This window comes from Vanessa atalanta, chromosome 9 (genome assembly GCF_905147765.1).
Source record: "Vanessa atalanta chromosome 9, ilVanAtal1.2, whole genome shotgun sequence".
Taxonomy (NCBI): Eukaryota; Metazoa; Arthropoda; class Insecta; order Lepidoptera; family Nymphalidae; genus Vanessa; species Vanessa atalanta.
Genome location: NC_061879.1, coordinates 2,819,276 through 2,844,657, shown reverse-complemented (window position 1 = coordinate 2,844,657; position 25,382 = coordinate 2,819,276). Strand labels below are relative to the sequence as shown.

The following is a 25,382-nucleotide window of genomic DNA, read 5'->3' as shown; positions in this document are numbered from 1 at the left end:
GCGCGTTTTTATTTTAAATAGTGATACTGTTTTATCGATAGTTTTGGTATATATTTCTTATGACATTGATAATATGCGTTTGAAAACTGGATAATAAAAACGCAGAGTGCAACAATATTTTATATTATATATTTATTCCTTATTATTTATAAATAATAATGTTTTTTTATTAATAACATAACTATTATTAATAAATTTTAAATTATTCTGTGCAATATCTCCTCTATTTTTTTAATAACTTGAAAAATAGTTTATAAATGATTTTACAATTATTATAAATATTTATTTTTCGTATCGCATAATCTCATGATATTTCCAATTTTTTCGAATTAGGGAATATTACCTCAATTCAATAGGTTTACTGATTCCGACGAATGGTGTTAAAGGAGCTGTCGGTAAAACAGTTTTACGGCTAAAACTTGTCAATAATTTTAACATTTTCTTACTTTCATACTATGTTTTTCCAAGATCAGCCACGGTTACACACATAATAGGAGTTCCATCTTACCATTATTTTACTTAACATAGTACCTCAACTTTTGCAATTATTTATATATATTTCGTGTTTTTGATAATATTATTTTATTATAATTTACCGGCAAATAGCCGCCCCCGTTTCATTGGACGGGCTGGGTCGAATGCGATGAGTAATACCGTTTGTCGTGCTGAGTGACGTCGTGCAGCGGTAGCCGGCAAGCGGCGCGCAGAGTGCAGACCTCAGTTCGACACGGCGAGGAGGCACGGCAAGACCCCCTCTTCACCTATTCCTACCCTAGTTTGTGCTACCGCACCCACTATCGATCACTTTCCTCTAGTCTTATTTTATTAATTGTAATTTAAATATGGATAGTTCCGAAAAAGTAATAGGAGGCCTTGCGAGCGGGGATAGCGCGACCACGGACGTCCTCACTTCCGAAGCGACCATGAAGCGCGACCAGGACTCCATGGACGACTTCGAACACTTGGATCGCGAGGGAAAACGGGACGACCCTGAGGAATCTCTTATTCACGGCGCGCATGGTGCTGCTCGTCATGTAACGCAAAGCTTCCTTGACATGGAACGAGATGAATTTGTAGATACACCACGTGCGCCTTCCGTCACTGAAAAAGCCGAGCATCTAGCAGACAAGTTTACTGACAGCGAATCTGACGCTGACACTGCCGGAGAGTCACCTTTACACCGACCCGAACCCTCGAAGCAGAGCGCACAGACTCCCGAGCCACCAGTTCCCGCACCCCATGATCCTACACCGATCCTCGCGCCTACTCAAGCACCGGTCCTGCCACCCATGCCTACCGTCGAGACTAAATCCGAACAGGTTAAAGAAGTGGCACCCACGAAGCCCGTAGAACCTGAGTTCGCGGAACCCAAACCTCAACCTCCACCCCAACAACCTAAGCCGGAACCAGAACCGCTGAAACAGGATCCTCCCAGTCCGAAACCAGCCCCCGAGCCTAAGCCGGAACCAAAGCAGGAGTCAAAACCGGAGCCGCAACGAAAGCCGACTGCACACGTGATTGAAGCCGAGGTCATCTTCTGCCAGATGGGACTCGGTAAGCATTTATTATTTTCTTTTACGTAGTATATATAACAATATAGTAAATATATAATATCTAGTATGTATAAGAATTTTACGGTTTTAAAAAGCGAAGCGCGTTTGTATTACGTCACGAGTAAAAGAGTCTAGATTTTTCCGCTTATATTTTGGACAAGTGGAATCAACATCGATCAAATAGTTCTCGGAATAAATGTACAAGTCTTTCTTTATTTGTATATGTGTTATCTAGATATGGATACGAGCCGGCACATTTTTTATATTTTCCGATCAATAAAAACTACCTGAATGTAACAGATGGTTAAAATTTTATAACTATGATTATTTAAACGAGAGGCGTGTAGTTTACTTAAATGTAATACATCGATTTGAGTTTTAGTAGCATACGCTTAATATCTTTAAAACATCGGTATGATATTATAATTGTCGCAAAAATCGGAAGTGCGAGGGGTAAGTGGGTGGAGGCGGCACGGGAGAACGGCTGCAGAGGTGGCGGAGCTGGCGGAGCGGCAAGAGCGTTGACCGCTGCAGCGGCCACCGGCTAACGGCACCCGCTGAAAACCCACGCCTCTCACTCGCTGCACTCGAAAAGAAAGGATGCCCGATTAATCATCGCATCTAAACCGAAACTCTAACAGTAACAAATACATTTCAAACATCAACTTCCGCATACGTTTGCAATACTCAATTTAACTTATAACTTTGTTAATCGATAGCTCTGAATAGATAAGAATATATTTTAAAAAGATTGTTTGGTTTGACAAATATGGCGCAATTATAAACAAGTAGAGTTATATGCGCTCAACTTAGTAGTAATGAGCCTACTAATTCTATGGCGCCCGACGTAAGCGACCCAGTTTATAAATGCTTGCTCATATTCAACGTGCAAGGTGAAAAGATTACGTGCTTGAATTGAGTCACCGATATAAGCAAAAAACGTATGAAAATGTTTTTGTAATTATTCGATATTTTGCAAGGACTATACATGTAAAATCAGGGTGCGAAATCGTTCATACATTATATCATTTACAAGATAAAGATAACATGGCTGTTATCTTATCTTAGATAATTCATTCTCACAACCGACTATATACGATAACACTTTCTAGATGACAGTGAAAACTGAACACGTCGAATTAACACAATGCAACGACAACTTCAGAACTCTTGACAAACTGGACATTATATGTGCCCTCTGACTTAAAATAAAACCTTATAGAGTAAGACCACTGACAATATACAGAGCTTAGCTTAAGAAAACTCAAGTTTTAACGAAATATGACGTGTTGTTGATGATACGTATAACTATGATAGTACCATTGCTAAATTTAGCAGCGGTTCCGTAGCGCTAAGCGCTCGACGCTCATAAGTAAAAAATCCTCTGTAGCGAGTTCACGTCGACCATTCTGCATTCACCAGTCCGACTAAAGTCGTGATCTCTTATGTGACAAAACTGTGAAGGTGCAGAAAGTTTAATTTTCAGTGTAATACTAGTGAGTTTGAGAACTATGGGATCTGACGGTGACATTACACGTGAGTTCTACACTTTGTTTAATTCGCTTTCATTCAAACTTTAAATAATAGGTGGGTGGTATGCGGTTTCAGAATATGTATATTTCGGTAAATTATATTTAAATATTTCTAGTGAAAATGATATAACATTTCTCTTATACACTATACATTCAAATTCTATGAATTAACATCTATTACGTCAGATTATCTTGTAGGAGTCAGTACATATTACTAATTCTAAACTCCTTCATTTTGTCATCTTCCCCTGTTGGTTCATATTTAAAATTAAATATACTTTAAATATATTAATAGCTTCCGTTATTTACGTCAAACCGTTAAAAAAATGCTGTGATTCGAATCTATCTCAATGTATTTGTATATAAAATAAATTCCATCTTATTTTTATTCACGCACGTATCGGTCGACCGGTACGACCTCAACGACGATGTTTTCATATGGATGCGTATTTTCTTTTAAGCACATTTTATTTTAAATTAATATTTTAATTATATTCAAAGAAAAAATGACTCTTCTCTCAATGCTGACTATGAAAAACCATGCCCGCATTGCCAATAAAATGTATTTTATTAAAATACATAAATTCCGATGGACAATTGAATATATTTTTGGTAACTGCTAACTGCTACAGAAGATACTGTATTATATAGTGAGAATGTGGGTATCTATGGCATAAAATTTGTTAAAATTTTAAGCCATAGATACCCACATTCTTTGTTAAACAACCCTTTTTAATTTTTGTCGCGTTTTCTTTTTCTTATACTTAGCTCTAAATCGATACATGTATTGTTTCGTGGCTTTTATCTTGTTCAAAATATAAACTATAGATAATGAAATAGAGCCATCATGAGATACTTAGTCTGTTCCGCGTGTTGAGTGTCACTTACGCTCTGCTCGAATACCATTGACCCAGTTCGTACATTTTTTTACAAAATGTGACACTGCGCCCTTTGTGATTCGCGTTCGCTGAACGACGTCGTTTTACGTCCTACTTTATTTACTCATGTTCAACTGTAATGCAACAAAGAGAAAATTTAAGGGTTTAATGTATCACATTGTCCATTGTTAAACTTTCATGAAAATGCAAATGTAGAGGTTGCTTTATTAATCATTTTAATAAACATAATAAGTAAAATGTATGTGTGTTTACATCTATTCTAGTCTATTATATGTAAACCTAAACTACTACTTACACTATGTACTATAACGATTAGGTTAAACACTCATACTTAATGTCTGCAAATGTTCATTTTGACGTATTTCATCTAATTCAAAGTTGGATGTTTCTTAAGGTTACAATGATCTTTAAGTTATCAACAAAAAATGTTACTACATATTTTGTGTAGCTTTTGAGAAAATAACAAATATTTCAATGGGAACAACCGATTATGTATACTTTTTCATTATAATTCAATTTTAAGTATTTTTCTGCTACACTACCGGAAAATAAGGAGTTTCCGTTTGAATAAAATATATCCGAGAGGAATACTTTTAGTGAAGTTCTTGTATGTCGGTAAAAGCCAGACATATTAGCAATAAAGTTGGCGATGTCGGGCGAGGGCGGGGACTGGATCGATAATCCACGCGCGCTGCTCTACACAGACATACCGTCTACTAGACGAACCCTTGACAACTACTTGCCATTCCAGTATCGCCTCATTATCCACAAATGGACCCTACTTGAATACAAATATCAAAATATTAACAAGATACTTCAGATAATTCATCAATACAAAAAAAAAAACTTATGGTGGAATAAACTGTGTCAGTTTAACATAACATTCATGTTGAATATGAACATAAAGACGATGATTTAAGTTTAATATTCTCTGTCACATCGATCTTGCTATAGAAACCATTAAATAAAGGGTTGAAAATATAATGTTAGCGAACGAACACATGAGTCATAGGGAAATTTTATTGGCACCCTCATAGTTTAAAGGGGTCGGTTTGATAAAGCGATATGCTGGTATCTACTAATTTATTCTTAATTATTTTAGGTATTAAATTGAAAGACATAATTACATTGTTAATTTTGTTTTAAGACGTATATGTTTTATTCGGGTTGTATACGCGATAGTATCTTTTCCTATTTGGCTTGACTATCCTTAAGAAATGGATTTGTCGTGGTCATGACTTATCCGTCTATGTAAATCTTTATCGAAAATGTATGCCAAATGATAGCAAAACTAGTATGTACATATGTAATGATATATTCTAAAATCCGGATAATATATACATATACACAGATATAAGCCACAAAACAGCCTATGTAAAATCTTTCTTTTTGTAAGGACCGTTCCAGAAAATTTTGATCTATGCGATCTCCAAATTGGGTCAACTTTTAAAATTCTGTTTTATCTCAATACGAACGATATTTCTATAATACGAATAGCTGATTTTAATATATAATAACTTACTTGAATCATTAATGTGTAATAATTTTACAACGCTGAGATGTATTAATATATTTTGTTTATAAACATATCGGCGCTCTCGGTACTAATAAGTTACTAATAAGTAAGTAGTAATGTTGCCTAATTAATTATCTTATTTATTACTAGCTCCCCGTGGTTTAACACGCTTTCAATTCTATCATACATGAAATCAATATTTTCTGTAAACGTCAAGTTGTTTTAACTTTTCATAGATTCAAACTGTTAAGATGAAGTATAGAAATTACTTGTATTTATAGCATTTTTTAATTTTACTTCGGACAAATAAAACAGAGAAACAGAACTAAAAATAATTCTCAAGTTTATTTGATAACACAGAAAGATTCTTCAATTGTAATTATTTGTATAGATGCGTCTCGAATATTTCAATTAAAATTTATAAGATAGATATATTAGTCGATCGATGTAGAGATTAATCTTCTTTACAAGAAAATTATCAGGTTATAAATACTTATGACAACACAATAGGATTTGTGTACTTTGTCTTTTAACATTATGCAAGATCGGTACATAATCGGTGTCTAACGTGTCGCCGTGACTCATTGCGCTGAGTGCTGACCTTATCCCCCGCAGTTTGTTAGCACTGCAACTTATGGACCAAATAAACATAATAATATTATTGCTTACTATACTAAATATAATTTTAATCGAACCTTTGAAGTTTTAATGTCTTCGTGACATTTAATCAGAGAAATACGAAAGGCAGTCTTCTGAACATTTACAATAAGCTGGCAAATCATATACCGATATAATTAGAGATGTACCGAAATATGGATGTTTAGATTTACCTTCGTAATTAGTTTAACATTGCTCGAATGAATCGCCTATCAATTAAACGGTATGATACGAGATTGAGGTTACCAAGGTTAGTTGTCGAGTATGGCGATCGATCATGAAGTAATGTTCCATTAAGAGTGCTTTACAGTCCACTTGGGCTTCGGTAATGATGCGTGCAGCGTGTGCCGTGTAGCATGTGGTGTGTGGTGTGCGGTGCAGGTGCGGTGACGTCACTGTCCGGGGCCGGTGCCGGAGCGCGGCGGCTCGCGACCGAGTATTTTTAAACCGCCCTGTCTCCATCAAGCCCGTCACTGTTGCTGCACACAACGCTATATCGCTATTTGTTCGACAGTGCATTGTTTGATTAGTTGTTTTTAATCTATTTCGGGATTGTTTCAATTGTCATAATTGGTTTTAAAACTTTCTCCACGTAATAGGAGAAATTTAATTCATTTTGATTTCGTTGAACATTGTATGTAGAGCGTATCCATAGTATAGGAAATATCCGAAGAGGTATATCAAAATACGACGCAATTAGACTATGAAGTAGGTATGCGCATTTATGAAGGGGACAATGAGTCACCTGGTGACGACGACTATAGCCTACACAGTGTGTAACTACTTATGGCTTATGCACCTATTACTTAACTATCGATATATTAAAACAGATGGTCGCCGATTATTTTTTGTTTAATAAACTCCACAACAAAAATCGGTCTTGTAAAATAAAAATATGTTAATTTTTAAACATTTTTGAGCGTTATTGGTAACAAATTATTAAATTCAAATATGCATTTTACACGCGTATATATTTATTACACGCAGAAAATTTTCATTTAAGCCTTTTCATGGCTTTTGATACATTGATTGTTAGGTGTTCATAGATATTTATAATTATACGTATAACGTAGATATTGGAAACAATAGCTCCGACATACGAACCAACTTTAGCGGTTTCGCTCGAGGGTTTCTCTTTTAAGTTTTAAAAATTCATTACGAAAACCATAAAAGGTTGGGGTCTCCCAAAGAAGTTATTTTATATGTATATTAATTAATAACGAAATTTTTTATTACCTACATGTTTTTTGATGTCGCAATTCAATAAACGTATTGATAAAGCAGTACAATTACTTATTACGTGACTGCCTGTTCTAAATGTTAATATTGTTTCCGTAATTATGAGGAAGTAGTAAGTAAGTCCTTTAATGAAGGTCTAATTTGACTAAGGATTTGGTGTATGGTTTAGGTTTGAAGTTTAAAATTGCAGCAAACATTTTAAGGAGTCGATACAACGCTGCGGTATCCTTGAACTTGCCGAGTTTGTCGTCGTCATGTTCTCGTGATAAATTTATCTCAAGGTCGCTCCACAATTTTGTAGAACTTAGTTATTCGATGATTCACGCCAATCATTGTCTTTTTTATATCGTACTGTGATTCGTTGGTATTAGTTTGGATTCTCTTCGTTTTCGTCTACAAAATCATAATAGTTTTTAATAATGATTCTCAAGTCTATGACAAGATTGCGTAAAAATGCGGCTACGCACTGCAGCGTCTGAGATCACCGTCTAGAGATAAGAAGATTTTTTTTGTATGTCTATGTACTATATTAATATCACTGAACTATCTGTTATAAATAAGTAGGAAGTGCCTCATCTGTGCAACATGTAATCTATGTTCCCGATAATACTGACTTATATGTTATTATAACTGCATGACGTATGTAAGTGTTATGTTCTATATTTCTAAAATATAATATTGTCTTTAAATCGTTTTGAGGTGATGGGATCAATTTTGCTTGGTTTAGCTATATAAAGGCAATTTTTAACAAATAAAAAAATGTTAAAATTTCATGTAATGTACAATAAAAATAGTAGTCTAAGAAATATTACCACTGCATGCTTGCGTGAAGTATGGTGGTGGTGAGGTGATGCTGCATGCAAGGAGTGGAAGGTGCGCAGTGACGGTACTGATAGCGCGCATGCGCTGCCGGCGGGAGACAGTGTGGAGGGAGGGGGCGTTGCGCCGCGGCTGCCAGTATCGACGCGAGTGTCGGGCGCGGCGCGCGCTCTGTCCGCCGCTTCCAGCTTAATTCCAATATTACGTAAAGTATCACGATGGCGGACTCCGGGCCCTCCCTCTGCAGCGTTCTCGATCCACGTAAGTGTCGGTGCAGGCTTCGCTTCGCCCGCTTGTCTCTCTCTCTATCGCGACTAACCCGCTAACGCGCAGCCCTCTCTTACAGATGCTTGGTTCGACCCTCAAAGGCTACACCCTGAAGGTGAGTGAAGGCGGGCGGCTAGCTGATATAAGTCAAAGTGCGAACAGACCGGGATGCACCTCGTCCCCAGTTGGCACCGAGGATGCTTCGCGAATTTCTACGGGGGACTATGTGACCGCTGTATGCACAGTGTTGTGAGCTCAGTGTTAACATCGCTGTGACAATATGACGGTATTAGCAATCGATTGTCGGTGAGTCCTGGCGGGCGAACCGTCGCTCACCATGCCGCGCTCCACCTGACACCACTACTCACAATTTCACAATCGACCTCAGACAATAATAATACCTGTCAGACACGACGTGACTGTTCTAATTGTATCACTAACTTCACTGTCATTTGTTGCTCGTCACCGTGATCACTGATTAATTAATCGTCGCTGTATCTGACATAGACAAAGCACGTTAGATTTATACTGTTCTGCATCTTCATGTTACTAACATGCTCTAGTCATTCAATAACAATGTGTAATTTACTTTTATCTTACATATTTTCTTTGTAAATACTAAAATGACGTTGAATGAACAGCTTGGATTTGTTTGTTGGGAAAGGTACTTACGGGGTTAATGTAGAAATTTATTAATGGACCTTCGTAAGTTGTTATCGACGAATCCATTAAAATTAATTTAGCATGTTGCTAGGGAATTTGGAATGTTAGTTATGTCGGTAGGCCCTTGATTTTTTCTTGTACGTTTGAGGTGGATTTGTGGCGAGACATAAAGTCGCAGCCGGCTGCCCGTCAGCTCAGCGCATGCCATCTGCCAAGATGAAATTAGCAACATTCTTAACGACATTGTACTTTATGGTTCTAATCGCAGTGGGCCTGTGATTATTGGTTGATAATGACCTCTTATCTCTTCTGTTCGTAATTCATTCGTTTACGTATTTGATTAACAAGTTGTACTGTAGCTACGTTTATTTTTTGATAATGTTAATTTCAGCATCAAATATATTGGAATATTTCATTGCAATTGATATTCCTAATTCTGGTTAGTGTAGGTATGTGAGTTATGAAATCAGATCAGATTAGACGGCGTTATCATGTTCGTCGGCTAGACTTCTTCAATATCATTCGTTTGATGCTTCGTTGCTTCACTCGTAGCAGAATGTAAAATAACCGTTTCGTTTTTCGGCTTCCTCTATCATGGAAACATGATATCGTTTCTCGGTAAATGCGTTTCGTACAATATCTGTCATTAAAGAAACAATGTAAGGCTCATTATCCTTTGTCGTATTTTTTGTAGCGAAACAGTGACATTATTGTATTTCTTATACCGTAATACGATCCATATTATGTTCGATGCGATGTTTTCGATTGTCAGAATGAAAAGGCCGTATATAGCAATCTCTGAGACTATTATTAATTTAGTAATATTATTATCTCAAACCATAAATGTAATAAACTAAACAAGGACTTTTGTCTGATTGCAGGTTTATTATGGATTCATGGGTCAAGACATAGTTTTCTTTAATAAAGATTATCTGTATTTAAATTAATCGTTAATCAATCACTAGACTGTATTTAAAATTTATCGACCATGATAGAAAGGGCTTTGATCGCGAACTTGTAGACTAAACAAATATTATTTCCTATGAATCATATATAATGATAAAGAATCCAGTTATTTAAAAAAACAGAAATACAACTTTAAAATTGTTTTATAATTAACGTAATAAAATACAATACTTAGTTAATTATAATGATGATAATAACATTAATAACTAATTAATTTATAATTATTATTTATTCCTGTAAACTGTACGGTTAATATTTAATAGTTAAAATAAACTATTAAATAATATAACGTCTATATGAATTGAGTCACGTAGCTTGACTTTTTAACAAAATGTTTACAAACTAATTTATTTTCGAAATTACACGCGTTGTGATATGTACTATCAATGAACAAAGGTTGAAAAAAAATGAATCACAATAATATACGCATAATAATATCAAAGGGGAGTATTGGAAACATTGAGCCAAATTCTTTATTAATTTATAAATTCATGAAGATGTTCTTTTAGAACGTTTTTGATGAGAAAGAGAGGGGAGATGTAAAAATATTAATTAAATACCCTACTCATTCCCTTCAATATTCAAACATACAATAACAACATGTGGCCTACATACTTCTACAATCCTTTAAACTGATGTGATGTATGTTTTTTTCTAACTAATTCATGGTATTCTAGTCCTGTTAATGGAGTGTGGGGTATAAAGATCAAATCATCGCGTAGTGTAATCATTATCGTTGCATCTGATTGCACCGCAAGGCTATTTGCATTATTAAAGTTGTTATATGTCTTTTCCGTGGTACTTTTTTTAGTTCTACGCTAATTTTTAATTTTTCAAATGTTTTCCTTACTAGTTACAACTATACACGGCAATATAAAGTGCAAACGAATGTCTGGCTGTAGATGAACATAAATAGCTTAATAAAAGGTTCGACATGAGGGTTAAGGTCGCTGGTTTAGGGCCGCGGTATACAAAATTTGGTTGCCAACCTCTGATAGAGGATGGGGCAAGAAGAACAGCGTTTTAATAATATTAAAAACACTGCCTGTTTCATTTGATCTAAATGGTTGTTACTAAGAAATATTTAGCTGTAAAAGAAAATTGAATGTATGAAAAGATAAGGTTAGCCAATACCTTGTACATCTGAGTTATAGTTGTGGCTATTCAAAATTATAAATGTCTGACAAAAACCCAATTATTTATATTTCTTGGCGCCAGTGTTTAAAAAGGATTCCAAGTAAAATTAAATCATATTCATACTTTTTGGAACAAAATTGAAATAACTGTAATGAATGATTTTATCTCTCAAGTTTTGCCAAAACGAATTTTCACTCTTACAAATCTTATTCACATATTTTAAGATCTATAATCGCATGAAGTTCTCAAATTGATAACGTTCAGCGGACCAAAGTGTGTTGCAGATGGGCCACATCCCGCTTGTCGCCCGTCGTTCGCTAAATTATTGAAACGTAAACATACATTCAGATAGCGTCCAACATAATCAATGAGGATAATAATCTATCCAATATTCCTAGACATCCTATAGATCGGTTGACGAATTTGTCCATAGAATACCGATATTAATGGATAAGTATCTGAGATGTCACGTGAACAAATATACAAAATACGATAGAAATAGTTTCGAAACGAATCGATTTTTCCCATGCCCGTAGGTCCGGTTGTCGCGAGATATCGAATCGTGTCGGTTGTTATAGAATATTCCATAATTACCATATGGTATACTTTTGGTATAGGCTGGTACTATTGGGTTTATTGCCGGTTCTTTTCGGTACAATCTACATTCTGAACCGTCGGTAGCTTAAATTTAATCATGTGATTACATATAGTATATTTTGGTCTTAATAAATAATTGCACAGATTATTCTTGATGTGTTTTATGTAAAACAAATTCAGTGTGTCACAATGTTTTCATTTTTGATAAACTTTATCGCAGGTATATAGACTTAAGCCGTGTTTAATCCAGTATTATAGAAACAAAATGATTTGTATTAAAATATTAACAACAAAAAGAAATAGTCCAACCAGTTTACAAAGTCGTCGAGAACATTATCGATAAAATTAAATTATATGCGAATAAATTTAAACGGACACTGCGGACACTTGCATAATAAAAAGCTAAAAATAAATGAATATTGGTCTCCTGACTGCGGGCCAGACCAAATCGTCCTCCGACCAATTTTTTGTTTGTTTATCTTGGCTTTAAAAAGGACACTATCTCTAAACGGGTCAATCGAGCGAAAACATAACATAAATGATTTATTTATATCTTCAACGATTAATGGCGACAATAATTACAATGAAGTCTCAACATTTTATTTATCTAAAGAGAAATCTTATGTATGTATTTATAGTTGTAAACAATTTTAATCAAAGAAGTTCATAATTATAAATTAAGACAATTTGTCTTCGTCTTAATTACTATGCAAACAAATAATTTCATGTCATTCCGTTTAAATAACTATAACTGCGCTATGTACATATAAGAGGATTATGTCAACTATATGTAAATACAAGACTAATTCATTGATATATACATAAAACGTAGATATGAAAAATTCAAATAATCTGGGTATCATGATCCCTATAGCTTTTGTTTAGGCTTAAGAAATAGAGAGTATTTTTATTTTATTAGAGATTATGATAAAAATCAGTAGATACTGACAAAGATACTTATTTGCAAGTAATTACGGCTAATCCCAAGAATGAATAACATCTAGCCGAGTTTGTCGCGTCATCCATAAATTCTTAAAACTATTTGGAAACTATGGGATTATTACTAATGCCACAACTGAGCATTTTGTCAAGGATTAATTTGTATCACTTGAAAACTTATTAGTAATTTTCTTCAATTTGGTTTGATTAAATAAGTCAGTCTCATTGACATTAAGATATTTAAAGTCTATTGTCTATGGATTTCTATTGATTTAAGTGCATCATAAAAAACAGTTTATAGTTTAGTTCTGTACTACAAAAGATGGAACTAATCCTCCAATGGACCACATGACCACTTCCTGGAAGGGTGAGCGCCTTACAGGAAGTGGCCTCTTTTGTAGGAATTGTTTCCTAGTCGCAGTATCCAAAGAGAAGCCTGTAGTTAATATTATAATCACCACCTTACCAATGGAGCTTTGTGTTGGTCCGCCTGGGTTGGTTTCACCCGTCAATAGTATTTTAATTTGCTTCATATATTACGCTGACACAGCACAAGGGATTTCGATATCTCAAGCTAGAGATAATATAGATGTTATAAGGGACAATATATATATCTCTTCCAGTATCCAATGTTACCAGACGGTGGGGACTTATAGTCACATGGTCCTTTTATTCTTCGTTCTTTCTAAACCAAATAAAAAATATCACCATTGCATCTATACATGTTCTAGTATATATGTATGACAATAGACGGTACTTGATAACGTTAGTAATTAGGTACACATATGTACATTTAATATCTTATTGACAGTTGCGTGGACACTTATCTAACTACGGATACACATAACCTATACAATATTATGAATTGGTTATTATATAATGTCTAATCAATCAAAATATCGAAAGGAATTAACAATATTCTCACTCTTATTTGTTCGAATAAAATTTTGTGGAACGGACTTAACAACAAATTGAAGTCTCCTATGACCTTTTGACACAAAAATTGTTTCATTATCTACAATTAAGGCTTATAAAAAGGCCGAAAACAGATTGGGTTTTTATATTCGATGTTATTCTATTCGCCTTACTTGCCTCAAGTTGTCCTAGTGCTTTTGTGAGTGAATAGATCTATTACAGAGTACTTTCTTGACCATATATATTTTTGATCAGACAACTTTAAGTGTGATAGTTTTAGCGAAGCTAGCTAGCGGCGAGTCCCGGCGGCGCAGAGTAGGCATTCAGAAGCAAACTGAGCGATATTTATACCGCAAGCCGACGCTCGCTCGCCTCCCATTGTATTTCTGTTCCTACAGCTTACATTTTGACTGTTCGCGTCGCATCGCCATCGGTTACTACTATAGACTCTGCTTAATTCGCCTACTGCTATTTCGGTCTTCTGAAAACGTCTTGACAGCTTTCTCTTTTGTTTTTTTGCGAAAATTACACGAATCGTTCATTCGTTACATTAATCGTTGTATTGTTTGTTTTCTTACACGTTTTAATATAGAACCTGAAGTCTTGATCACTTGTGATTTTATATATTCCTTTTTTATATTTGGAACACTTGTATCTTAACCGAAGATCGCATTCGTAAATGAGTTTTAATTTCGTGTTGTGCTCAGAGTGCTTTGGAGTAATATCTCGGGGTAACCTTCATAAGTTCATTGGTCTGATTTTAAATACTTATCAAAATTAAAGGTGCATATGTTTGTGTTAGTCGTAAATTAATTACTTTTAAACGAGAGAAGGCTTTTACCAGTTTCAAAAATTACAAGGAATTTACATATGAATGTAATTTCCTAGTGTCGTAAAATTAAGTCATGATTAATTTCCTTCAGTAGTAATATTAGATGCGCTGCAGTTAATAAATTAAGCGCAGTAAAGCGGTTTTTTGCTGTAGACTGCACCGCTAGCTGTATCGATCGGTTTAATTCCGCTGTTGACACCACGCTTACTGAACACGGCCTTTTGAATCGGCTTTCAGTTAGTTTCCTATTCCGGCTTGCGATCATTCTAATAACAATGCCATTTATGTTTAAAGTTTCTTAAGCCGTGACGTTACAGCTTTACACAATTCATTTTTAGACACTGGATGAATGAGCCCGTATTCACAACTGAGTTAATAATGAAACCTAGTAAAACTGAAAGTAAAGAATTGAACCAGTTCATTTGTAATAAAATGAAGTTAAAAATAGGTCTAATGCATATAACAGGCAGACAACATCAAGTGCTTCAAATTTATAACAGTCTTACTAATGATATGTATAGAAAACCATTTAATTGGAAATATTGACTTCCGCAAAAAAGTATTTTTTCCTTTATGATAGGTATATTATTTATTTAAAAATGACTTACGCTATTTCTTAGAAAATGTTTCGTAACTTCAAACAGTTTCGACATACTGACCTAATTTAATGTAATTCTATTCCATGTCAGTACAAGATTTAATTATTCATACTACACCAACTTTGTAGTAGATGGCATCATTTCATCCTGTACATGCAGTGATCTTCACGATGTTGGTTTTTCTATATGAAGCAGGGGATGAAATCTAATACTAACTTTTCTTTGGATTGGATTTGAACCATCTTCAGTAAAAATCCACCATTTAAGCGCCAGTTCAACCACTCAGCCGTCTCGGTTTTTTTTTAACTACACAACGGCTCGATCATTAAAAAAGTAAAGATTAAAAACTAATTAGATATTAATAAACGTCATTAATAACCAAACGTTTTTAGGTCATTAGAATAGTAATTATTTACAATTAAATTCCTTATTATGTTGTAATAAATTACTTACTTGTCACGCATTAATTCTAATAAGTATTTAACAGTATATATTGCGATTTCATTTCGTGGATATCTCTTTAGAAGCAAGCAAGAGTTCAAAGTAAAAAGTAAGTATTTTTTTAAATAAGTGACATCTATTTGAAAGTATTAGAATTCATAATGTTATTTGTTTGAATTCTTTAAAATCGCGTGTCCGTTTTATTGTAAATTTTGCGACTCTATGCATTTATGATTAAAAAACAAATAGTTCGAATAAAACCTTTTTTTGCGACCTATCATTATATTATTTGAAGCAGTTAAAAATGCATTTTCTTTACTATATTATATACGAGCGTTTACATGTAATATTGAGGTCACACAGTAAAATAAAATTCAGATAAAGCCCATATCACACGAAATGATTTGATTATCAATTCTGTGTAAATGTATCTGTTATCAGATTGGTTTGCGCACAATGTCTAATTCAATCCCTTATTGCTTTGTACGTACTAACGCTCTTTGTAAAAAAAACAGCGGCATTGACCGTTTCATTCGAAGAGGACTGGCGTTCGAAGATGACTGTCGTCGACGTTAAATACGCCTAGCTGTTTATTTTGGCAACGATGCTCACGTGTGATTTATTGCGACAACCGAACGAAGCCGTCTTGTACTCGGTTAATGTAATTCTCGTTTTTCATTTTGTTCAATTGTATATTCTCGGTGAAATGGTGATGGTGATGAAAATCTACACGCAAACGAAATATATATCTATATATAGTAAAATAAAAGTTAGAGATATATAAAGGAACAGTTACAATATTTATTTTAATACAATAAGTACAGCAAAAGGCTTTATGTATTAGAAATCAAAATACTACATTTAGTATTTGTATTATTAGTTAATCTGTGATTGATGTAAGGAATCCGTACATTATTGTATTCGGTGTATATTTTACATTATTTTCGTCGTGTTGGCAGAATGCCACTTGACCTACGCCACTCTTACTTCAACATCAATAACAATGCCATTTCTCGTGAGTTCAGTAGGTATTTTAAAATACCTCCAGGATTACTTTCGATTTCCGTACGTAACGATCAAGTTCACAACAGAACTGGTTTATGTTCATGAAACTTTCGACGGTCAACGCACAACTTGTATTAACAAGCTTCGAACCGAATTGTAGTGCTTCATTCATAATACTCACATGATTATTAATTTGCGACATTATAGACGAAAATAATGCGATTTGAAACAAATTTTATCTTCGAGTAAAAAGATATTTCAGGGAAGACAATTATTGTTAATTATTTTTAATTATAAACGGCAATTTTTTCCTGTAGGCAGTCAACATTTTCGATGATATATTTTATAATCCTTTAACGATAAAAAAAAAGTTAATACTCCATACTATTACTATTGAAAAACATTAACAAGGAAAACTTGTATGTTCAAAAGAGGCATAAGACGAACCAACTACAGTTTTCTTTTCAAATTTCAAGCAAAATGTATATAACTAACTCCTATCAATGAACTAACTCCGAGACCAGACTTGTATATATTTTCATATAGGAGAATCGGTGACAAAGGCAAAAAAATATATCATTCGCCTCGACCTTTATAAAGTTGTTCAGAAAAATAATGTAGTGTAAACATAGTACATAGTAATATTTGAAATGTTTGTGCCTGCGAAATACTATAAGATATAAAGGAGCTTATGTTATAAAGATATATTTATTACTATGTTAATCGACGTACGATACGATATATTGATAATAAATAGGTTATCCATTAATACCTGTCTACTGAACTTCAGTACTTATCCACGTACTATAAGTTATATTATATTATCTCTTATAAAAAAAATCTTATCTTTATCAAAAACGTATTTTTACGTTTATTGAATATCTTTCATCCTAAAAAGTGAAAATCTTTTTTTTGTGTAAACAATGGTTTGACTATTTTAGCGGACAAAACTTCAATGTTCTACTATTTTATAGTTGGACGTTATCTCATTTCTTTTTGTCGGGTTTAAGTCGTTGACCTTGTGGCTGTTATGGAAGTCAGACATCATAGAGCTCTGACTCATAGAGATTTTCGATCAAGTCATTGAAATATTTATAGCCGTCACTTAATTTGAAATTGTCGGTGTTTCGTTTCGACCAAATTGGTCTGGAGAAATAATCTTTATCGATATTATCGTTATTTTCTTCATTGACCTGAGATAATGCGCAAAAAAAGATAAAGTAGCGACGATGTACGTTGCTCTTTTATCATTTTTTTCTCGTTCTAACATTTCATTTCACGTTGGATTAATATTCGACGAAAACACAATTTTAATTAAGTATTCGGTAAGCGTATGCGTTCGTTTTTACGATGTTTATGTGAATCAATACCTTCGCCGCTCTTTCTTCCTCGTGCGACTAAGATTGAGATAGAGGGTCTGTCCGCGTAGAGCACGACGGCATGGCCCGCTCAGCGAGTAGGTGACGTGTGTAGAAAGGTAGCGGCGTGGCACGGCGGCGGGTGCCATGTGCGCCGCGGAACCTCAGCGCTCGTCCACTCTGTCGCAATGGCGCGTCCTAGGCAGTCGCCCCGTCACGCCGCGCAGTTCGCTGACCTCCCGCCCCGTGGACCAGGTACAACCTTACCGTTCTAATAATAAGGCTTCAAATTATAAATGAGAATAGTGTTGGAATCCCGTAGGATAGCACTCGGTGCAGTAGTGTGTGATCGAACGGGTTGTGAACGTGGAACTTGCGGAGCCTCAGCCTGTTAACGTGGACGACACAACATATTGTTTCAATGTAATGGGACTTTTAAAGGTTGGGATTGACTTATCATTTATAGTAGAGGTCGTTTAGGTAATTCCTGTTGTTATTTGACGTAATGTTGAGATACTTTCATTCAAATATATCGTTTTATACGCATTTCTCGAAAGATATTAAACCTGATTACGGCGACTAACGGTTGAATTACAAATTAATGATATATGTAAACAATATATCTTTTTCCGAAACCGGTTCGGTCGGTGAATGTGAATTTTTTTTTTTTATTATGATGAGGTCTAGGTATTTTTCCATTCTTTGATCCTATATCAGTGAAACTAAGGTAATATCAGACTAGTAATATCGCTTTGTTAATGTATAGTGGCATTATATATTTTTTTTATGGTTTTATTAAATATTGTCGTGAGTTGTCATCATGTTGAATATAATTTTTTCTAATCATTTTGTTTTATCGCAGTGTATTAATAATTTAGTTTATAGATGAGATAATAAATTTTTTCTTCACCTGTTATTGTTAAAAGTTTAAAAAAAAATTAAACGCATTTCATATTTTCGTTTTAAAGTGTATTCGAATTTGGAAACATGTTGCTTCTTAAACATCGCTTTATTTTCTTTATAACCAATTCACTTGTCACGGCTGCGGTGTGCGTGGGGGTAGCAGAGTTCGAAAGACAGCAGCATACGTTCCGCTCTAATAGTTGTCTCCAAAGAACATTCTATTGTCGCCCGGTATGAAAGTAATAGGCGATTTAAATAGAAACATTCGTATTATTTGCTTACATTCATAATTCATTTTTAAATACCCCGTACTTTAATCTCCAACACGCATGATATATTATTTTTAATTTTATTTGAATATAGAACTAGAATATATTTTATCGTAAATTAATGATCGTCAACAATCGACCTTACAATCTAGAGAGGACAGTCAACATAAACTGACAAATACTACTTGGACTTGTGTTTGTGATTCCAACGTATTGCGATCATAACGAGACTTTTTATAATAAGAAGACTTTAGTACTATTCGTGTAAAATATTAAAGTAAATATCTAAGATGAGCTTACGTGTCGCGTTTCCAGTGGAGTCTCTGATCTACTGGCGGTCGGCGGCACGGTCGGGCGCGGCGTTGGGCGCAGGCCTGGCGCTGCTCGTAGCCCTCGCATGCTGCTCCGTCGTGTCCGTGCTGGCCTACAGCTCGCTGTTGGCACTCTCCGCCGCTGTCGCCTTCCGCATCTACAAGAACGTCTTGCAAGCCGTGCAGAAGACTAACGAAGGACATCCCTTTAAGTGAGTATATAGTCTCTAATATTCTGGATATTGTTGTTAACAATATTTTCACAGTGCGCAATGTTCTACAGAAACCGGTTCAAACTATGGAATGTGACTTCTCGTGTGATATTTAATTGATTACTAAAAATAATTTTTATCCAGTAGATATAAATAGATTAACACAGTTACTCCTATCGCGAAGTTCAGTAAGAAAGGATTTTTGTTAATTTCAACTTTAAGGGTGGAAAGGGAAGGGGCATTTATGTATGAATTTTACCCGTACGAAGTCGAGACCGGCAGCTAATAGTATGCAGCATGTAGTAGAGTTATGTTTATCTAGAATATGTAACGTTGCTGTAAGTAGATTAGCGATAAATCCAACTGTAATGTCGATCATGCTTTGTTACATAATAGGTATATGCCTTGGAATAGTTTAGTCGACGGTCGTGTATGCAAAGTCAAGAAGAAAACACCTGTGTTTGCTTAATCAATAGTTAAATAAAACTCCCACTCACAATTTATTTTACTTTGCGAAATTTTATTGTACGATTTTCAAATTATGATTTAAATTAATAAGATTAGATCGATAACATAAAATTAGCTTTATAGATAGAGCATCGGTATTCGTTTTTTGTGATAACATCACTAATTATATAAAAATGTAAACTTTACGGTTTTGTTGATGGTATCAATTTTACTGTTACATACAAATAAGATTATTGCTTATTCACTTCCAAATACCTCTCTCTCTCTCTCTCTCTCTCTCTCTCTCTCTCTCTCTCTCTCTCTATAAGATATATCTCTATGTCTCTCTAGTCCTCTATAAAGCAAATATATTCTAATAATGTATTTTCCTTTATCATCTTTAAATATGTTAGTTAAAATTTGTTATAATTATTTTTGAGTGTAGGTGAAATTAGCAAATTATCCGGTTTCGAGGTTAATGCTTTTATTTTTGAAAACTCATTGTTTATATGGACATTTGTGGGTGACCTTCTCGTTCACGGGATATTTGGGAGTTTGATAACAATGGGAACGATACAAATGAACGTTCCACTCAAAATAGAACATCACGGGCACGTTACAGGTAATACATATATTACAAATTATGAATGGACAAGATATATTATTTCATACAGTATTATGTAAATGACGTTACTCGTCGATCTTCACGCGGGATATACCAGTATAGTCCACTATGTCCCAATCGAAAGTCTACTATATTCACGGCCTCCTAAAGAGGCAGTCGAATAGATATTAGTGCATATTCTCAAGGATCCACCGCGTGCTTCCAGATGGCTGCTCGAGAAAGACATCAGCGTGCCGGCGGAGCGCGCCCAGTCGCTGGCCGCCGCCGCCACCGCGCACCTCAACGCCGCGCTCGCGGAGCTGCGCAGGTACCGCCCGCGCCGCACGCGCACTCGTGTGCTCAGTACTCACGCCTATAGTACAGCTGGTATTTAAGTAATATTTTGTGATAGGCCATCTCGGTAGAGCTACCGACTCATCACAAATTCTACCGCCAAACAACAATTCATTATCGTTGTGTTACTGAAGAAACGAGGGACATAGCGTCTTTGTTGGTGGTGGGATAGCGACTAAATTTTGTCAGTGCCAGTGAGATGTTAGGAATTACAGGGCGGTGGTGATAACTTAACTTAAGGTTTTGATTTGCAAGCCTGCCTAAATATTTTAAATAAACTTATATATGTTCTAAATAAATGTCGAATTAAGTAATTTTTCAAACGAGGTATTATCGCGTTTCAGATTGTTCCTCGTTGAGGACTTGGTGGACTCGCTCAAGTTCGGCGTGCTGCTGTGGTGCCTCACGTATGTTGGCGCTTGCTTCAACGGCATCACGCTTATCATACTCGGTGAGATATCGATTTAATACGGATTTTGGAGATGTTCATTGATAACACGAGCTTTTGTAGAAGAGACGCAATTTATAACTGGAGCTTTAAATTAAAAAATAAATATAGGGATATAAACTTTAATATAGACTGTTGAGCCGAGACGGCCCAGTGGTGCGTGCATCTTAACCGATGATTTCGGGTACAAAACCAGGCAAGCATCACTGAATTTTCATGTGCTTAATTTGTGTTTATAATTCATCTCGTGCTCGGCGGCGAAGGAAAACATCGTGAGCAAACCTGCATGTGTCTAATTTCAAAGAAATTATGCCACATGTGTATTCCATCAACCCGCATTGGAGCAGCGTGGTGGAATATGCTCCAAACCTACTCCTCAAAGGGAGAGGAGGCATTAGCCCAACAGTGGGAAATTTACAGGCTGCTAATGTTATAGACGGTTGCTTTTAATTATAATGATGTATGTACAGATACATATTATTAGTGCGATGGACAAGTATAAACTTACATTTGTAACATGACTAAAGCTTTTAATAACACCGTTCACTGTTAGTCCAAAATATCAAATTATATGTAGTATGTACAATGATGTGTATTTTGAAGAGCAGAGTATAATTATTATTTTTGTGTATCATTTATTTTCTCATCTGTCCGTATAATAGTGATGTATGCCATAACCTCCCTACCTTGTAATTTAAACACAAATACGGTTATATACTTTTTTAAGATATCCATTGGAACTTAACTTTACGAACAATTTTTATGAACTGTGATGATTGACTCGCGACGCCGCGCCCGCGCGTTATGTCGCCGGCGCGTGAGCACGGGTGACACACGTGCTCGCACGCGTCTTAGTGTGCGTGAGACGGTTAGCATAAGAAGCAAAAAATGCAAATTAAATTATATGGTTACTTTTGTTTTTATGTTCCAACGTGTATTTGAAATTGAAATGGCGCGTCTTCGTGATTGAATAGATTAATTGTAAATAGTACACGTATTTTAAATGTATTATATATTGTATATGTATAAGGCAGTCTTTAAAATACAATGTATTAGCATAACTAGAATAGAAATGACTTTTGCAATAAAACTCGTTTTCGCAAAAAAGCGATTCACGACTATTATATACGACTGCACGTAGTTACACAACAGCCGGACAGACCGGAAATTTAAATATTTAACCGAGAACTTCCGTTTGAAGCCGTACATGTTGAGTTACATCCGGACACCTGGCAAGTATGATCACGAAGCACGGACTTGGGTATCAAAATTGTCGATAATGCAAGCTATGTTTAATCGAAATGCATCATTATTTTTATATTACGTATATAAATACGTAATGTGGTACCATCAGTATAATGACGACAGATACTGTCTCATCTTTGTATAAATATCATATGTGATTTTTAATTTATTTTAAACGAGTGGTGTCGTACAGTAATTAAATCGGTCGAATTTTGACCGTATGTATATCTCTCAATGGTAGTTATAGTCATGTTATCCTGCAAAATTAAATAATATGTCGCTGCTATCATGCTGGTTAGCTGAATATTACTTTATATTTAGTTGTATTATATCGTGTACATTAATATCAATGTTTTAAATTTTTATGATTGATTCGTGAAAATCATGCTCAAAAATTTTATTCGTTTACGTACAACATTAAAAATTCTAATTTAGTTTTAATAAGATTAAAGTGATTAAATCATAAAGTTCCATAGCCGAATCGGATTTAAATCTCCCAAATATATTTGTCTTTAAGTATCATAGGGTTGTTGTTTACATATACCCAATATATGATTTTCTTTTAACCGTTTGCGTGTCTTGTGCAGGTTGGATAGCGCTGTTCACGTTGCCGAAGGCGTATGAGATGAACAAGCCGCAAGTGGACGCCAACCTCGAGCTGGCGCGCGCCAAGATCAACGAGATCTCCGCCAAGTACGTAGCGCTGCAATACTATAGCCTAGGCTACATAACGCTCTGATGAAGGCTGAGTGACCCAGTGTAATTGCAGGCACGAGTGAGATAATATCTTCCTATGGATTACAGCACGTAGTGTGCGCGCACGGTGTAAGAAGTAATATGATCATTATAACTATTAAAGCTGATCAATTTCTTCGCTTGCATAAATAATTTTAAAAAGAATTATTCTGAGTTGTATCAAATTGTTCTTAAAATTATATTTATCTATAATAGTTTCAAAATGTGATATATGTTTCACGTCTTTATGTTTCCTTTTTTCCTTTCATCCCTCTCTTCAAAGACATTATTGAGAGAAAATATTAGGTGAATATCTGATAATAAATTTTCTTCTACATATTTTTTTAAATAATTCTCTATATTTATGGCCGTGTGTCACGTGACAGGGTGCGAGCGGCCGTGCCTCTGGGCAGGAAGGCGGAGAGCGAGAAGGACAAGTAGAGTGTGCGAGCGAGAGGGCACACCTACAGCCAACACGCAGTTCTTTTAGCGCCGGAGTTTCACTCACTGTTTGTTATATTTATTATTACTGTATTTAATAAAGATACACCTACTTTACGTGTAAAGCTTTATGAGACGAGTCATGCGGAGATTATTGTATTTGCTTTTTGAAATTTTAAATTAAAATAACTGTCGAACCAATTTGCGTTGTTTTATTGTAATTGCTGGAATGTCCTTAAAACGTCTTACAGATTAACTGATTTATGTATAATTATCATAATCTTTATCGACGATTTTCATAATAATGTCAATATTTGCTCTTAGGAGTTTTTGTTGCCTTAAAAAATATTTATCTCATACCATTAAGCTTTGCTAATGTTTTCGACAATTTGGTTAAAAAATATCGATAAAGCTACTCAGCTAAAACAAATATTTATAAAAAGAAACTAAAATTATAATATGGAATATAACTTAGAAAATACTATTGTTTATTTATTGTATGTTTGTATACTTACATCCTATTATCTGATTTTGTTAACCTTATATTTTAAAATTAGAAAAATATAAAGTTTAATAAATAAACTGTTTATTTAAAATTCTATTTTATGATACCTCTGTTTAATATATCACGGTATATCGCAAATAAGAGCGATACCCATTTAATAAGCTTTTATTCTGTTAAAGGCTTGTCGTCAATGTAAACCCAAAAATATATTTTTATTGAAGGTATTTTGTGTCTCAATATAAAATTTATACCGACTATTTTGCTCAGTATTATAAGATAAATTATTATTTAAAATACAGTAAATAATAGTAGGTTTCTTTATATAATGAAATATAATAGATAACGTTACAGTTTACGTTTATTTATTATTCTATTTAAGTACACCACAATGACGGCGGCGCCTTGTTACGGATTGGTTACTGTAACTTACAACATTAACTTTATGGACAATGGTTGAGCACTTACCACCCTGTGGCCCATTTTGTCCGGTTCCGCTCGTGTTTTAGGGGTCGGTCGATGTTCATGGTAGGTATTAAGGCATAAAAACATTTCTTTTGTCTTTCCTTGGAGTTCAAGCTTGCTTCATACCAAACTTGGTTGAGTGTTTTGGATACGAAAGAGCAACAGACAGACAGACAGAGTAACTTAAGCATTTATGATATTTGTATAGCTTTATATACAGATATTTTATTATATTTATATTATTAAATAGGTGAAACATGAAAATTAATTATATATAATTGAGTTCAATATTTATCGCACACTATTTATGATTTTCAAAATAATTAATATATTAATTTTATTCATCTTGTGTAAATAAAAAAAATACGTTTACAATTAATAATTTAGATTACTATTTTCGTTTATTGTCGAGTTACTTCACGATATATTATATAAATTTTCAGGAACATTAACTGTATAAACATCTATATATACGTATTAAAAAGACGTGGTACAAGTGCAATATCTAATTA

The 25,382-nt window shown here is 34.7% G+C and overlaps 1 protein-coding gene across 5 annotated transcripts; it reads left to right on the top strand.

Annotated features, from left to right (window-relative positions):
• The first annotated feature begins 596 nt into the window (after positions 1-596).
• Positions 597-24,104, top strand: LOC125066262 (reticulon-3-B). 5 transcript variants are annotated; one of them, XM_047674271.1, is made up of 7 exons: positions 597-1,554; positions 8,562-8,597; positions 19,422-19,629; positions 20,907-21,008; positions 21,379-21,485; positions 23,315-23,420; positions 23,849-24,104. In XM_047674271.1, exons 1-7 carry the CDS (start codon positions 843-845, stop codon positions 23,901-23,903), a joined length of 1,326 nt encoding a protein of 441 aa, XP_047530227.1. In that variant the 5' UTR covers positions 597-842; the 3' UTR covers positions 23,904-24,104. The 5 variants fall into 5 exon arrangements, with proteins under 5 accessions (XP_047530227.1, XP_047530228.1, XP_047530229.1 ...); XM_047674273.1 differs by lacking the exon at positions 597-1,554 and adding an exon at positions 8,351-8,476; XM_047674272.1 differs by lacking the exon at positions 8,562-8,597.
• Positions 24,105-25,382: the final 1,278 nt, after the last annotated feature.